Raw genomic sequence first — 16,129 nt, forward strand, 5'->3', positions numbered from 1 at the left:
AACTAAAACCACTATATGTCCATGCAGACAGGGCCATCTCTGTTTTAATCATCACTGAATTCATTGAATTCCCCATAAAATCTCATGGTTCCTGTCTACACCTGTGGTCCCTATAACATCTATATATACTAGACATTTTTTAAATAAACTAACAACTCTTTGAGGACAGCTGACAAAAAATGTATAGACACCTTTATATAATCAGCAATTATATAAGCAACCTCTTTTGAAGTGTGACTGTAGTCATTAGTGTATACTCACTGTGTCTGCTGCTGCCTCTACCACTCTGTAGAAACTGCTCTTTTTCTAACGTCACTTGGAATCTCTTTAGTCTTCAGTTGTGGTGTGACAGTGTTGAGCATTCTTTTGTTCTTAGAATTCTTCCTTTGGTTTCTAACCACTCTCTTCTGGTTCTCTTACTTTGCACCATGCCATCTCAGTTACTCTTTTTTGAGATTCTTAAATGATTGTGAGCTCATCCTTCCCCACCCAGCCCTTCCAACCTAATTCTCCTGTATTCACTTCTTAGTAAATTAATCTACTCAATTACCTAAAACAAAGCTGGTGAAAACTATCAAGAAACCAGTGCTATAATCATATTTCAAGGTGTCAAACCTAAGGAGCTCCCTAAAAAAGCACAAATGACAACACATACTTTCCACACCATTATCTTAGTACATGTATCACGTAGAAAAAGCTATCAAGTATTTTATTACTTTATTCTACATTATATACAGATCATAAAAGGCCACAGCAGTTTTTCAACATATAAACCCTTTAAAAGTAGAGGGCATTATGAAGGATAGACAAGTATCAAAATGAAGTCCAGTAATGAGGGCATATACTCAGTGCAGTATTTCTAAAGAATAACAAAGCAGATACCAAGTAATCCATGTTTACCTTGCAACTATTCCATAGGTTTTTATAAACCTCTCTGGGATTTGTTAACAGCCTAAGTGAACCCAGTTGCCATTTATTTAAAAAAAAGTGGAACCAGAATGAAAGAATAATGAACTTTAGGGATGCCCTTACCACTTCTAGTCATTGCTAGCTCTCCAGGAAGGAAAGCCTCAAATCTTTACCACTTTCCACTTCTACCTGTCATTAAGGACAGGAAAGAGCTAAATGGAGGGAAAAGCTCAATATTCTGAAGTCATCCTGTTTGGAGTGTCCGTTTTCTGTGGGGGTTCTGTCAAAGTATACCTCAGGTCTTTCACAAATTAATATTGCACCCTCCTTATGTAACAACCCAAAAACATTGGTTTCTGCTCTGTGAAAATACAATCTTGAAACCTATAACTGGTATCAGCAGATCAATATAAAAAATACAGTACCAAGCTACACTGGTATAGTTCCATCTTAAGAACTTCAAAATATACTTATCACTGAGACCATATAGTCCTTGCATTAGTTTTCAGTCCACTATGAACAGTTATCTGCTGCATGTAAACATGTCTAAATAACTATAGATAAAATACATCAATCATAAATTTCTGTAAAAGATAATAAAATATCTTCTTTAAAAAACAAAACAATAATAAGCTCTTACTGCATTGTTTCCAATTTTATGAAAATGGAACAACCTTATGGTTGTTGCCAGTCCTGAGTTCATTGTAATAAAAATGGCCCTTGATCCTGGTTAAAGTCAGCAACCAATCCATTCTCTTCAGTAGATGTCTTCTAACACTGTAGGCAAGAATTTGTTTTAGGTGCTTTTCTGTCCATTAATAAAATTATATACCAGAAACTGACCAGTGCCACAGTACTGTGTTGCAAACAGTTTTCCATCAGGAGTAGGATCTGAGAAAGCAATTTCTTCTTTACTCAAATATGAGCCATATATAAAGTTACTCCTATTAAAAAAAGAGGGTGGGGAGGGGAAGGAAAATGTGGAAAAAGAAAGCAAATAAATATTATTTCTAATTATTAAAATCACAAAAATGTATCAAATACAATTTGACTAGAAGGACTTCTTAGGTAATGTATGTTCTACAAATATTGAAAATAATCTAAAATATTAATATTTTGAAATAAGATTTTTTTATAAAAACAAGCATTCACACATCTTTTCATGATGAAAATACTCAACAACCAGGAATAGAATTTTCTCTAGCTAATAGGATTTTCTCAACTAATCAGTGTTAATGGTGAAGGACTAAATATTTCCCCCTTACGATGAAGAACAAGACCAGGATGTCTGCTCTTGTCATGTCTATTCAACATTGTACTGAAGGTTCTAGCCAAGGCAATTAGACAAGGAAAAGAAGTAAAAAAACACCTAGCTTGGAAAGGAAGAAGTAAAACTATCTTTCTGCAAGTAACATGATCTTATGTATAGAAAATACTATGGAACTCCCCCTAAGAAACTATTAGAATAAACAAGTACAGCAAAGTTGCAGGACACAAGATCAATTATCTAAAAGCAATTGTATTTCTGTAACACAAGAAATAATTCAAAAATTAATTAAATTACAACTATAATAATTCCATTTAAAATAGCATCAAAAAGAAAAAATACCAAGGAATATATTTAACAAAAGAAGTGTAAGACTTCTACACTGAAGTTATAAAAGATGGTTGAAAGAAAAGAAGACCTAAATGAATGAAAAGACATCCCACATTTATGGATCAGAAGACTTAATATTGTTAAGTCGGCAATACTCTCTAAATTAATTTATAGCTGGCTTCTTTGTGGTAACTGAAAAGCTGATTCTAAAATTCATATCCAAACACAAGGAACAATACGGAACAGCCAAAAGAATCTTCAAAAACAAGAACTAAGTTATATAACTTGGAGGCGGGGCCAAGACGGCACAATAGCCAGATGCTTCCAGTGATCCTCTTACAACAAAGACGAGAAAAATCAAGTGAAATGATTTTATTTACGATAAGCTAGGAGCCCAGAACATCAAAGGCAAAGTCAGAAAACGGTCTAAGAGGCAAGGGGAGAAAGAGACGGTTCAGAAGCAGAGAGAACTGCCAGACCTTAATCACTGGGATCCCTCAGGCACCATTCCAGGCACAGCTGCAGTGGGCTGGTAGTAGTGTTCGGCCGCAGTTTCCTCAGGGAGAAGCAGCCAGCTGCACAGCCTACTCACACCTCCAGAACCAGAGGAGACCGGCGCTCTTGGCAAAAGCTAAGTACTTGCATATATTTTACCATGCCCCCCAACCCCCAAGCCGGCTTCACTGGCTGTTCATTTCCTTGGACCTGAGATTGGCCCATTTGAGTGCCCCGAGCCATGCTCCCAAACTTGGAGAAGGAATAAATTCACAATAGGGGGAAAAGATAATTTGCCATCTCCATTGACCTGGGGAGCTCAGGACAGAAGCGGCTCCTGTCCAGGCATAAATGGTTCGTGGACTTTAAATACCTTTCACCCCAGCATGGACCTGTGTGGGCCTCTTTCAGGAGAATATGCCCTTGCTGGCAGACTGCAACTGTTTAAGCTGTGCGGTGTAGAGGTGGGTGTTTGATATTTGACACCGCTTTGCCTATTATACAGGGTCCTCACCTACCAACATCAGGGGTCTAAGGACTGGTGGCTCCACTTAGGTCACCCAGCCACCCGTGACAGGGGTCCAAGGATAACTGGTACCTCCCAGTCCTTAAAACTGAAAGCATTGGGTGCCCACGGTCCATCTACAGAGCCCACCCATCCGTACGCTCTAGGAAACAGGGACATGCTTTCCTCAGAGACACTCAGGGGATGATTCTCAGCCCCTTGCCCTGTTCAGAGTGTGACACCCTGATGCAACCAGACACTGGTACCAACACAAAATATCCCTGCCCCTCTAAAACTGTAGGACAGAACCTGTACCACACACTTGATGACCAGTACCTGGACACCTGAAATGAATCCATACAAGAAAAGTGAATGGACTCCTAGACTGATATACCTGATAACAGCTCTAGCCACCTGGTGATAGGACGTCAGAGCTCCAAAGGCGAAAATAATCAAGCTAGCTCCCTCAAGCAACCTATCTGGGCATATCAAAACAAAACAAAGCAAGGAACTAGGATACAGTAAGCATACATAAACTAATACAATAACTTATAGATGGCTTGGAGACAACAGTCAATATCAAGCCACATAAAGAAACAGACCATGATCGCTTCAACAACCTCTCAAAACAGAGAATCAAAGGATCTTCTGGATGAAGGTGCCTTCCTGGAATTACAAGAAGCAGAATTCAAAACATTAATATACAGAAAGGAGATCCGGCAATATGCAGAACAAGCGAAGGAACATACAGATAAAACAGTTGAAGAAATTGAAAAGGTTATTCAAAAACATAATGAACAATTCAATAAGCTGCAAGAATCCATACAGAGATGGCAATCAGAAATTCAGAAGATTAACAATAAAAATACGGAATTAGACAACTCAACAGAAAGTCAGAGGAGCACAGTCAAGCAAGTGGAAGGCAGAATTGGTGACCTTGAAGATAAAGCACTTGGCACCAATATACTTGAAAAATCACATAAAAGAATTTTAAAAAATGAAGACACCTCAAGAATCCCGTGGGACTCTATCAAGAGAAGTACCTACAAGTGACTGAAGTACCAGAACAGGGAGGGATAACAAAAAATAACAGAGAAAATTGTTGAAGATTTCTTATCAGAAAACTTCCCTGATATCATGAAAGATGAGAAGATATCAATCCAAGATGCTCATCAAACACCACATAAGATAGATTTTAAAGTCACCAAGACATATTATAATCAAACTTGCCAAAACCAAAGATAATGAGAGAATTTTAAGAGCGGCTATGGATACACGAAAAGTCACCCACAAAGGACAGTCAATAAGAACAAGTTCGGACTACTCGGAAGAAACCATGCAGGTAAGAAGGCAATGAATGGGATGACTTATATAAAGCGTTGAAGGAAAAATATGGCCAACCAAGAATCATATGCCCAGCAAAACTGTCTCTCAAATATGAAGGTGAAATTAGGACATTTCCAGATAAAAAGAAGTTTAGGGAATTTGTAAAAAACCAAAACTACAAGAAAATAGGGAGTTCTTTGCTTAGAAAATCAATAATATCAGGTATCAGTCCAAGACTAGAACACTGGACAGAGCAATGAGATGTCAACCCAGATAGAGAAATCACAAAAATGAATCAAGATTAAAAAAACGCTCAAAATAGGGAAACAGCGATGTCATTATGTAAAAGAAGACAACATTAAAACAATAAAAAGCACTAAGAAATGTAATCATAGATCTTTCATACAGAGAGGAAGACAAGGCGATATAGAGAAATAAAGTTAGGTTTAAACTTAGAAAAAACAAGGGTAAATATTAAGGTAGCCACAAAGGAGACTAACTATCCTACACATCAAAATAAAATACAAGAAAGAAATAGGGACTCAGCAGAAACAAAATCAACAACAATGAAGAAGAGAAAGACAGATTGTAAAGATAAACTGCTCACCACACAAAATTAAGTGGGAAATAACAATCTGTCAACAACACAGAAAAAAAGACATCAAAATAACAGCACTAAACTCACACCTATCCATCATTACACTAAATGTAAATGGACTAAATACACCAATAAAGCAACAGAGACTGGCAGAATGGATGAAAAACAAGATCCGTCTATATGCTGCCTACAAGAGACACACCTTAGACTTAGAGACACACAAACTAAAACTCAAAGGATAGAAAAAAATATAACAAGCAAACAACAATTCAATATGACCGTGAGTGGCAATATTAATTTTGGTCAAAACAGATGTTAAAAGTTAAATCTACCAAAAGGATAAGGAAGGACACTATATAATGATTAAAGGGACAATATACCAGGAGGATATAACCATATTAAATATTAATGCACCCAATGACAGGGCTGGAAGATGTACAAAAAAAAACTCAAACAGCATTGATAAGTGAGATAGACAGCTCCACAATTGTACTAGGAGACTTCAACACACCTCTTTTGGTGAAGGACAGGACATCCAGAAAGAAGCTCAATAAAGACACACAAGATCTAAATGCCACAATCAACCAACTTGACCTTATAGACATATACAGAACATTCCACCCAACAGCAGCCAAGTATACTTTCTTTTCTAGCACACATGGAACATTCTCTAGAATAGACCACATATTAGGTCATAAAGCAAGCCTTAGCAGAATCCAAAACATCAAAATATTACAAAGCATCTTCTCTGACCACATGGCCATAAAAGTAGAAATTGATAACAGAAATAGAGGGAAAAGAAATACTTGGAAACTGAACAATACCCTGCTCAAAAAACACTGAGTTATAGAAGACACTAAGGATGGAATAAAGAAATACATAGACTCCAATGAGAATGAAAACACTTCCTATCAGAAATTTGGGACACAGCAAAAACAGTGCTCAGAAGTCAATTTATATCAATAAATGCACACATACAAAAAGAAGAAAGGGTCAAAATCAAAGAATTATCCCTACAACGTGAACAAACAGAAAGACAGCAACAAAAGAAACCTTTAGGCACTAGAAGAAAGGAAATAATAAAAATGAGTGCAGAACTAAATGAAATAGAAAACAGAAAAACAATTGAAAGAATTAACAAGACCAAAAGCTGGTTCTTTGAAAAAATTAACAAAATTGAAAACCATTGGCCAAAATGACAAAAGAAAAACCGAAGAAGCAAACAACCCAAATAAGAAATGAGATGGGCGATATAACAACAGACTCAACTGAAATTAAAAGAATCATATCAGATTACTATGAAAAACTATACACAAATTTGAAAACCTAGAAGAAATGGATGAACTCCTAGAAACACACTGCCTGCCTAAACTAACACAGAGGTACATCAACTAAACACACCCATAACAAAAGAAGAGATTGAAAAGGTAATCAAAAAACTCCCAACAAACAAAAGCCCAGGCCCAGAAGTCTTCACTGCAGAGTTCTACCAAACTTGCAGAAAAGAATTAACACCCCTACTACTAAAGGTATTTCAGAACATAGAAAAGGACAGAATACTCCCAAGCTCATTCTATAAATCAGCATACCCCTGATACCAAAACCAGGTAAAAAGAAAGTTACAGACCTATATCCCTCGTGACCCCCACGTGTCTATCACTTTGTCATTCTGTGGGGGCTCATGTGTTGCTGTAATACTGGAAGCTATGCGACTGGTATTCAGATACCAGCAGGGGGTCACCCATGGAGGACAGGTTTCAGCTGAGCTGCCACACTAAGACAGACTAGGAAGACGGATCCGGCAATCTACTTCTGAAAAGCATTAGCCAATGCAAACCTTATGAATAGCAGCGGAACACTGTCTGATATAGGGCTGCAAGATGAGCCTCCCACATTGCAAGGCACTCAAAAGATGACTAGGGAAGAGCTGCCTTCTCAAAGTAAAGTCAGCCTTAATGACGTGGATGGAGTAAAGCTTTCAGGACCTTCATCCGCTGATGTGGCACGACTCAAAATGAGAAGAAACAGCTGCAAACATACATTAATAATCGGAACTTGGAATGTATGAACTATAAATCTAGGGAAATCAGAAATCGTCAAAAATGAAATGGAAAGCATAAATATCGATATGCTAGGGATTAGTGAGCTGAAATGGACTGGTACTTGCCATTTTAAATCAGACAATCATATAGTCTACTATGCTGGGAATGATAAGTTGAAGAGGAATGGTGTTGCATTCATCGCCAAAAAGTACATTCCAAGATCTATCCTGAAGTACAACACTGTCAGTGACAGGATAATAACCAAACACCTACAAAGAAGACCAGTTAATATGACTGCTATTCAAATTTACGCACTAACCACTAGGGCCAAAGATGAAGAAATAGAAGATTTTATCACCTGCTACACTCTGAAATTGGTCAAACCTGCAGTCAAGATGCATTGATAATGACTGGTGACTGGAATGCGAAAGTTGGAAACAAAGAAGAAGGATAGGTAGCTGGAAAATATGGCCTTGGTGACAGAAACAGTGCCAGAGATCGAATGATAGAATTTTGCAAGACCAATGACTTCTTCATTGCAAATACCTTTTTTAACCAACATAAATAGCGACTACACACATGGATCTCGCCAGATGGAACACACAGAAATCAAATTGACTACATCTGTGGAAAGAGAGGATGGAAAAGCTCAGTATCATCAGAAAGAAAAAGGCCAGGGGCCTTGGAACAGACCATCAATTGCTCATATGCAAGTTCAAGATGAAACTGAAGAAAATCAGAGCAAGTCCACGGGAGCCAAAATATGACCTTGAGTATATCTCACCTGAATTCAGAGACCACCTCAAGAATAGATCTGACGCATTGAACACTAGTGATTGAAGACCAGACGAGTTGTGGAATGACATCAAGGACATCATCCATGAAGAAAGCAAGAGGTCACTGAAAAGACAGGAAAGAAAGAAAAGACCAAGATGGATGTCAAAGGAGACTCTGAAACTTGCTCTTGAGCGTCGAGCAGCTAAAGCAAAAGGAAGAAATGATGAAGTAAAAGAACTGAAGATTTCAAAGGGCCTCCTGAGAAGACAAAGTAAAGTATTATAATGACATGTGCAAAGAGCTGGAGATGGAAAACCAAAAGGGAAGAACACGCTTGGTGCTTCTCAAGCTGAAGGAACTGAAGAAAAAATTCAAGCCTCGAGTTCCAATACTGAAGGATTCCATGGGGAAAATATTAAACGATGCAGGAAGCATCAAAAGAAGATGGAAGGAATACACAGAGTCATTACACCAAAAAGAATTAGTCAATATTCAACCATTTCAAGAGGTGGCATATGATCAGGAACCGATGGTATCGAAGGAAGAAGTCCAAGCTGCTCTGAAGGCACTGGCAAAAAACAAGGCTCCAGGAATCGATGGAATATCAATTGAGATGTTTCAACAAACAGATGCAGCACTGGAGGTACTCACTCATCTATGCCAAGAAATATGGAAGACAGCTTCCTGGCCAACTGACTGGAAGAGATCTATATGTGTGCCTATTCCCAAATTATAGAACAATATCATTAATATCACACGCAAGCAAAATTCTGCTGAAGATCATTCAAAAACGGCTGCAGCAGTATATCAACAGGGAACTGACAGAAATTCAGGCCGGTTTCAGGAGAGGACGTGGAACCAGGGATATCACTGCTGATGTCAGATGGATCCTGGCTGAAAGAAGAGAATACCAGAAGGATGTTTACCTGTGTTTTATTGACTATGCAAAGGCATTCGACTGTGTAGATCATAACAAATTATGGATAACATTGTGAAGAATGGGAATTGCAGAACACTTACTTGTGCTCATGAGGAACCTTTACATAGATCAAGAGGCAGCTGTTTGGACAGAACAAGGGGATACTGATCAGTTTAAAGTAAGGAAAGGTGTGTGTCAGGGTTGTATCCTTTCACCATACCTACTCAATCTGTATGCTGAGCAAATAATCCGAGAAGCTGGACTGTATGAAGAAGAACAGGGCATCAGGATTGGAGGAAGATTCATTAACAACCTGCGTTATGCAGATGACACAACCTTGCTTACTGAAAGTGAAAAGGACTTGAAGCACTTACTAATGAAGGTCAAAGACCACAGCCTTCAGTATGGATTGCACCTCAACATGAAGAAAACAAAAATCCTCACAACTGGACCAATGAGCAACATCATGGTAAACAGAGAAAAGACAGAAGTTTCAAGGATTTCATTTTACTTGGATCCACAATCAGTAGCCATGGGAGCAGCAGTCAACAAATCAAAAGATGCATTGCATTGGGTAAATCTGCACCAAAGGACCCCTTTAAAGTGTTGAAGAGCAAAGACATCACCTTGAAGACTAAGGCTCGCATGACCCAAGCCATGGTATTTTCAATCGTATCATATGCATGTGAAAGCCAAACCCATAAAACCTGTTGCCGTCGAGTCGATTCCGACTCATAACAACACTATAGGACAGAGTAGAACTGCCCCATACGGGTTTCCAAGGAGCGCCTGGTAGATTTGAACCACTGACATTTGGTTAGCAGAAAGCCAGACAATGAATAAAGAAGACCGAAGAAGAATCGATGCCTTTGAATTGTGTTGGCGAGGAATATTGAATATACCATGGACTACCAAAAGAACGAACAAGTCTGTCTTAGAAGATGTACAACCAGAACGCTCCTTAGAAGCAAGGATGGCGAGACCGGGTCTTACATACTTTGGACACATTGTCAGGAGGGATCAGTCCCTGGAGAAGGACATCATGCTTGGCAAAGTACAGGGTCAGCAGAAAAGAGGAAGACCCTCAACAAAATGAACTGACGTAGTGGCTGCACCAATGGGCTCGAGCATAACAAGGACTGTAAAGGATAGAACAGGACCGGGCAGTGTTTTGTTCTGTTCTGCACAGGGTCGCTATGAGTTGGAACTGACTCAATGGCACCTAACAACAACCACAAACCTTTGTGGACCTAGATGCAAAAATCCTCAACAAAATTCTAGCCAAAAGAACTCGATACCATATCAAAAAAATCATTCACCATGACCAAGTGGGATTCATACCAGGTATGCAGGGACGGTTCAACATTGGAAAAACAATTAATGAAATCCATCATATAAATAAAACTAAAGACAAGAACCACATAATTTTATCAATTGATGCAGAAAAGGCATTTGACAAAGTTCAACACCCATTCATGATAAAAACTCTCAGCAAAATACGAATAAAAGGAAAATTCCTCAACATGATAAAGAGGACTTATACAAAGCCAACAGCCAACATCATCCTAAATGGAGAGAGCCTGAAAGCATTCCCCTTGAGATTGGGAACCAGAGAAGGATGCCCTTTATTACCATTCTTATTCAACATTGTGCTGGAAGTCCTAGCCAGAGCAATTAGGCTAGAGAAAGAAATGAAGGGCATCCAGATTGGTAAAGGAAGAAGTAAAAGTATCTCTATTTGCAGATGACATGATCTTATACACAGAAAACCCTAAGGAATCCTCCAGAAAACTACTGAAACTAAGAGTTCAGCAGAGAATCAGGATACAAGATAAACATATAAAAATCAGTTGGATTCCTCTACACCAACAAAAAGAACATTGAAGAGGAAATTACCAAATCAATACCATTCACAGTAGCCCCCAAGAAGATAAAATGCTTAGGAATAAATCTTACCCGAGGTATAAAAGACCTGTACAAAGAAAACTACAAGACACTACTTCAAGAAACCAGAAGAGACCTACGTAAGCGGAAAAACATACTTTGTTCATGGATAGGAAGACTTAACATTGTAAAAATGTCTATTATACCAAAAGCGGTCTATAGATACATTGCACTTCCGATCCAAATTCCAACGACATTTTTTAATGACATGGAAAAACAAATCACCAACTTCACACGGAAAGAAAAAGAGGCCCCAAATAAGTAAAGCATTACTGAAAAAGAAGAGCAAAGTGGGAGGCCTTACTCTCTATGATTTTAGAACCTATTATACCATCACCGTAGTCAAAACATCCTGGTACTGGTACAACAATAGATACACAGACCAGTAGAACAGAACTGAGAATCCAGACATAAATCCATCCACATATGAGCAGCTGATATTTGACAAAGGCCCAAAGTAAGTTAAATGGAGAAGACAGTCTGTTTAACAAATAGTGCTGGCATAATTGGATATCTATCTGTAAAAAAATGAAACAAGACCCATATCTCACACCATGCACAAAAACCAACTCAAAATGATCAAAGACCTAAACATAAAATCTAAAATGATAAAGATCATGGAAGAAAAAATAGGGACAACGCTAGGAGCCCTAATAGATGGCATACACAGTATACAAAACATTACCAACAATACAGAAGAGAAACTTGATAACTGGGAGCTCCTAAAAACCAAACACCTATGCTCATCCAAAGACCTCACCATAACAGTAAAAAGATTTTAATTTTAATGAAACCCAATTTATATATATTTTTTCTTTTGTACTTTAGGTGTCTAAGAAACCATAGCCTAATCCAAGGTCATGAAGATGTATGTCTATGTTTTCTTCTAAGAGTTCATAGTTTTATTTCTCAAAACTAGGGCTTTGATCCATTTTGAGTTAATTTTTGTCTGTCATGTAAGGAAGGGGTCCAGCTTCATTTTTTTTTTTTTTTTTGCATGTGGATATCCAGTTGTCCCATCACCATCTGTTGAAAATAGTCATCATCCATTGAATTGTCTCAGCACTCTGGTCAAAAATCAATTGACCATACATATGAGGGCTTATAGCTAGGCTTTAAATTCTATTCCACATGGAGTAGAACTGACTCCATTAGGATGGCTAAAATAAAAAGACAATAACAAAGAGATGGTGAGGATGAAGACAAATTGGAACCCTCATACACTGCTGGCAGGAATGTAAAATGGTTTGGGAAAACAATTTGGCAGTTCCTCAAAATGTTAAACACAGAGTTACCATACAATTTAGCAATTCTAATCTTCGGTATATACCAAGAGAAACAAAAACATATGTTCATGCAAAAATGAGCACTGGAATGTTCACAGCAGCATTATTCATTATACCAAAATGGCAGAAGCCACCCAAATGTCCATCAACTGATGAATAAATAAATAAAAAGTTGTGCATCAGTGGAATAGTATTTGGCAATAAAAAGAGACAAAGCACTGACACATGGATAACCCATGGACAGAGAAAACCACTGAAACAGAATGTAGATTACTAGCTGCCAGAGGTAGGGGGCGAGGCCATGCAGAGTGACTGCTAATGGGTATGGGTTTTCTTTTTAAGGTGATGGAAATGCCCTAAAATTAGACAGTAGTGATGTTTGCCCTGCCTTGTGAATATACTAAAACCCACCAAATTATACACTTTTAAAAGGTGAACTTTATGCTGTTGTTAGGTTCCGACTCACAGTGACCCTATGTACAATGGAATGACACACTGCCTAGTCCTGTGCCATCCTCATAATGATTGTTATGCTTGAGCCCATTGTTACAGTCACTGAGTCAATCCATCTCATTATGGGTTTTCCTCTTTTTCGCTGACCTTCTACTTTACCAAGCTTGATGTCCTTCTCCAGGGACTGGTCTCTCCTGATAACATGTCCAAAGTATGTGAAATGTCTCACCATACTTGCTTCTAAGGAGCATTTTGATTGTACTTCTTCCAAGACAGAGTTGTTTGTTCTTTTGGCAGTCCATGGTATTCAATATTCTTCAACAGCGTAATTCAAAGAAATCAATTCTTCTTCGGTCTTCCTTATTTACTGTCCAGCTTTCGTGTGCATATGAGGCAGCTGAAAACACTACGGCTTGGGTCAGTGCATCTTAGTCTTCAAGGTGAAAGAGGTCTTTTGTAGCAGATTTGTCCAGTGCAATGCGTCATTTGATTTTTAGACTGCTGCTTCCATGGGCTTTGACTGTGGATCCAAGTAAAATGGAATCCTTGACAACTTCAGTCTTTTCTCCGTTTATCATGATGTTGCTCACTGGTCCAGTAGTGAGGATTTTTGTTTTATGTTGAGGTGTAATCCATACTGAAGGCTGTAGTCTTTGATATTCATCAGTAAGTGCTTCAAGTCCTCATCACTTTCAGCAAGCAAGGTTCTGTCATCTGCATAACACAGGTTGTTAATGAGTCTTCACCCAATCCTGATGCCCTGTTCTTCTTCATAGAGTCCAGCTTCTCAGATTATTTCCTCAGCATACAGATTCAATAGGTATAGGGAAAGGATACAAACCTGACACATACCTTTCCTGATTTTGAAGCACACAGTATCCACTTGTTCTGTTCAAACAACTGCCTCTTGATCTACATATAGGTTCCTCGTGAGCACAATTAACTGTCCTGGAATTCCCATTCTTTGCAATGTTATCCATAATTTCTTATGATTCACATAGTCCAGTGCCTTTACACAGTCAATGAAACACAGGTAAACAGCTTTCTGGTATTCTCTGCTTTCAGTCAGGATCCACCTAACAACAGTAATGATACTTCTTGTCCTCTTCTGAATCCGGCTTAAATTTTGGGCAGTTCCTGTCAATGTGCTTGCAGCCACTTTTAAACGATCTTCAGCAAAATTTTACTTTTGTGTGTAATATTAATGATATTGTTCAGTAATTTCCACATTCAGTTGCATCGCCCGTAGTTGGAACAGGCATAAATACGGATCTCTTCCAGTCGGTTGGCCAGATAGCTATCTTCCAAATTTCTTGGCATAGATGGGTGAGCATTCCAGCACTGCATCAGTTTGTTGAAACATCTCAACTGGTATTCTGGCAATTCCTGAAGCCTTGTTTTTCACCAATGCATTCAGTGCCACTTGGACCTCTTCCATCAGTACCATCAGTTCCTGATCATATGCTATCTCCTGAAATGGTTGAACATCGACCAATTCTTTTTGATATACTGACTCTGTGTACTCTTTTCCATCTTCTTTTGATGATTTCTGCATCCCTTAATAGTTTTCCCATAGAATCCTTCAATATTGCAACTCAAGGGTTGAATTTCTTCTTCAGTTCTTTCAGCCTCAAAAATGTCAAGCATGTTCTTCCCTTTTGGTTTTCTAATGCCAGGTCTTTGAAACTTTCATTATAATACTTTGTCTTCTCAAGCTGTCCTTTGAAATCTTCTGTTCAGCTCTTTTACTTCATTTCTTCCTTTGCTTTAGCTACTGAACATTCAATAGCAAATTTCAGAGTCTCTTCTAACATTCATTTTGGTTTTTTCTTTCTTTCCTCCCTTTTTAATGACCTCTTGCTTTCTCCATGTATAATGTCCTTGATATCATTCTACCTCTCGTCTGGTCTTTGGTCATTAGTGTTCAGTGTGTCAAATCTATTCTTGAGATGGTCTCTCAATTTGGGTGGGATACACCTGAGGTCATACTTTGGCTCTCATGGACTTATTTTAATTTTCCTCAGTTTAAACCTGAATTTGCATATGAGCAATTGATAGTCTGTTCCATAGTCACTCACTACCCTTGTTCTGAATGATGATAGCAACCTTTTCCCATCATCTTTTTCCACAGATGTGGTCAATTTGATTCTTGTGTATTCCATCTGGCAAGGTCCACGTGTACAGTTGCTGTTTATGTTGTTGAAAAAAGGTATTTGCAATGAAGAAGTTGTTGCAATGAAGAGTGTTAATACATAAAATATTTATCCAGGATATAGCCTATTAGAAGAATTTTCATACTGTAATCTTAAGAAGGAATTCTGGCCACTAATAGGAAGAATCACATAAGAAGGAACAATAAATGAAAAAAGTATTTTAACAGGAGGGTTATGGTGGCAATTTCATTAGCCCTCAGAGCAATACAACTATTATACCGGCTATATTTTTTCTTAATAAACTAGAACCACCTTACAGTTGTCTGAAGACCTAAGTTTTTAAGATTTAAAGGAGAAGCAATACCCTCCTTTAGAATTATTTAATCAGCTGAATTTTCTAGGCTTAGTTGTGATGGAGCTAAAAACATGCCTGACTCTGTCATGAAAAGACTGTTTAGTGCTCAGCCCTTCCAGATCATTACTCATTAATAAAATGAGGGGACCCCTGAGGGAGCAGGAGAGCAGTGGGATGCAGACCTCAAATTCTCATAAAAAGAACAGACTTAATGGTTTGACTGAGACTATAAGGACCCCGGAGGTCATGGTCCCAGACCTTCTATTAGCCCAAGACTGGAACCATTCCCAAAGCCAACTCTTCAGACAGGGATTGGACTGGACTATAAGACAGAAAATGATACTGGGGAAGAGTGAGCTTCTTGGATCAAGTAGACACATGAGACTATGTGGGCAGCTTCTGTCTGGTGAGGAGATGAGAGGGCAGAGAGGGTCAGAAGCTGGCCAAATGGACACGAAAATAGAGAGTGGAGGGAACGAGTGTGCTGTCTCATTAGAGGGAGAGCAAATAGGAGAATGCATAGCAAGGTGTATATAAGTTTTTGTATGAGATACTGACTTGGTTCGTAAACTTTCACGTAAAGCACAATAAATATTAAAAAAATAAATAAAATCAGAGGGACAGACCAGATAAACATTAAGGTCGTAAGAGCCTTGGAATCTCACTTACAACAATGATGGATTATTTTGAAAGCCATACCCACAGATAATAACAGGGATTCTAATAATAAACAAAACTGATAAACAACTGATGACCTAAAAAACCTCATA

General features: G+C 38.3%; 1 protein-coding gene across 6 annotated transcripts in view; it reads right to left on the reverse strand.

Annotated features, from left to right (window-relative positions):
• Positions 1-697: 697 nt before the first annotated feature.
• Positions 698-16,129, reverse strand: part of ESCO1 (establishment of sister chromatid cohesion N-acetyltransferase 1) — a 119,908-nt gene continuing 104,476 nt past the window's right edge. For all 6 annotated transcript variants that reach the window (XM_049901942.1, XM_049901941.1, XM_049901940.1 and 3 more), the window contains one exon: positions 698-1,853. In XM_049901942.1, the coding sequence (XP_049757899.1) occupies positions 1,706-1,853 (148 nt within the window). In that variant the 3' untranslated portion in view covers positions 698-1,705. The remainder of the gene's footprint in view (positions 1,854-16,129) is intronic.

The sequence above is a fragment of the Elephas maximus genome, chromosome 11, assembly GCF_024166365.1.
Source record: "Elephas maximus indicus isolate mEleMax1 chromosome 11, mEleMax1 primary haplotype, whole genome shotgun sequence".
NCBI lineage: Eukaryota > Metazoa > Chordata > Mammalia > Proboscidea > Elephantidae > Elephas > Elephas maximus.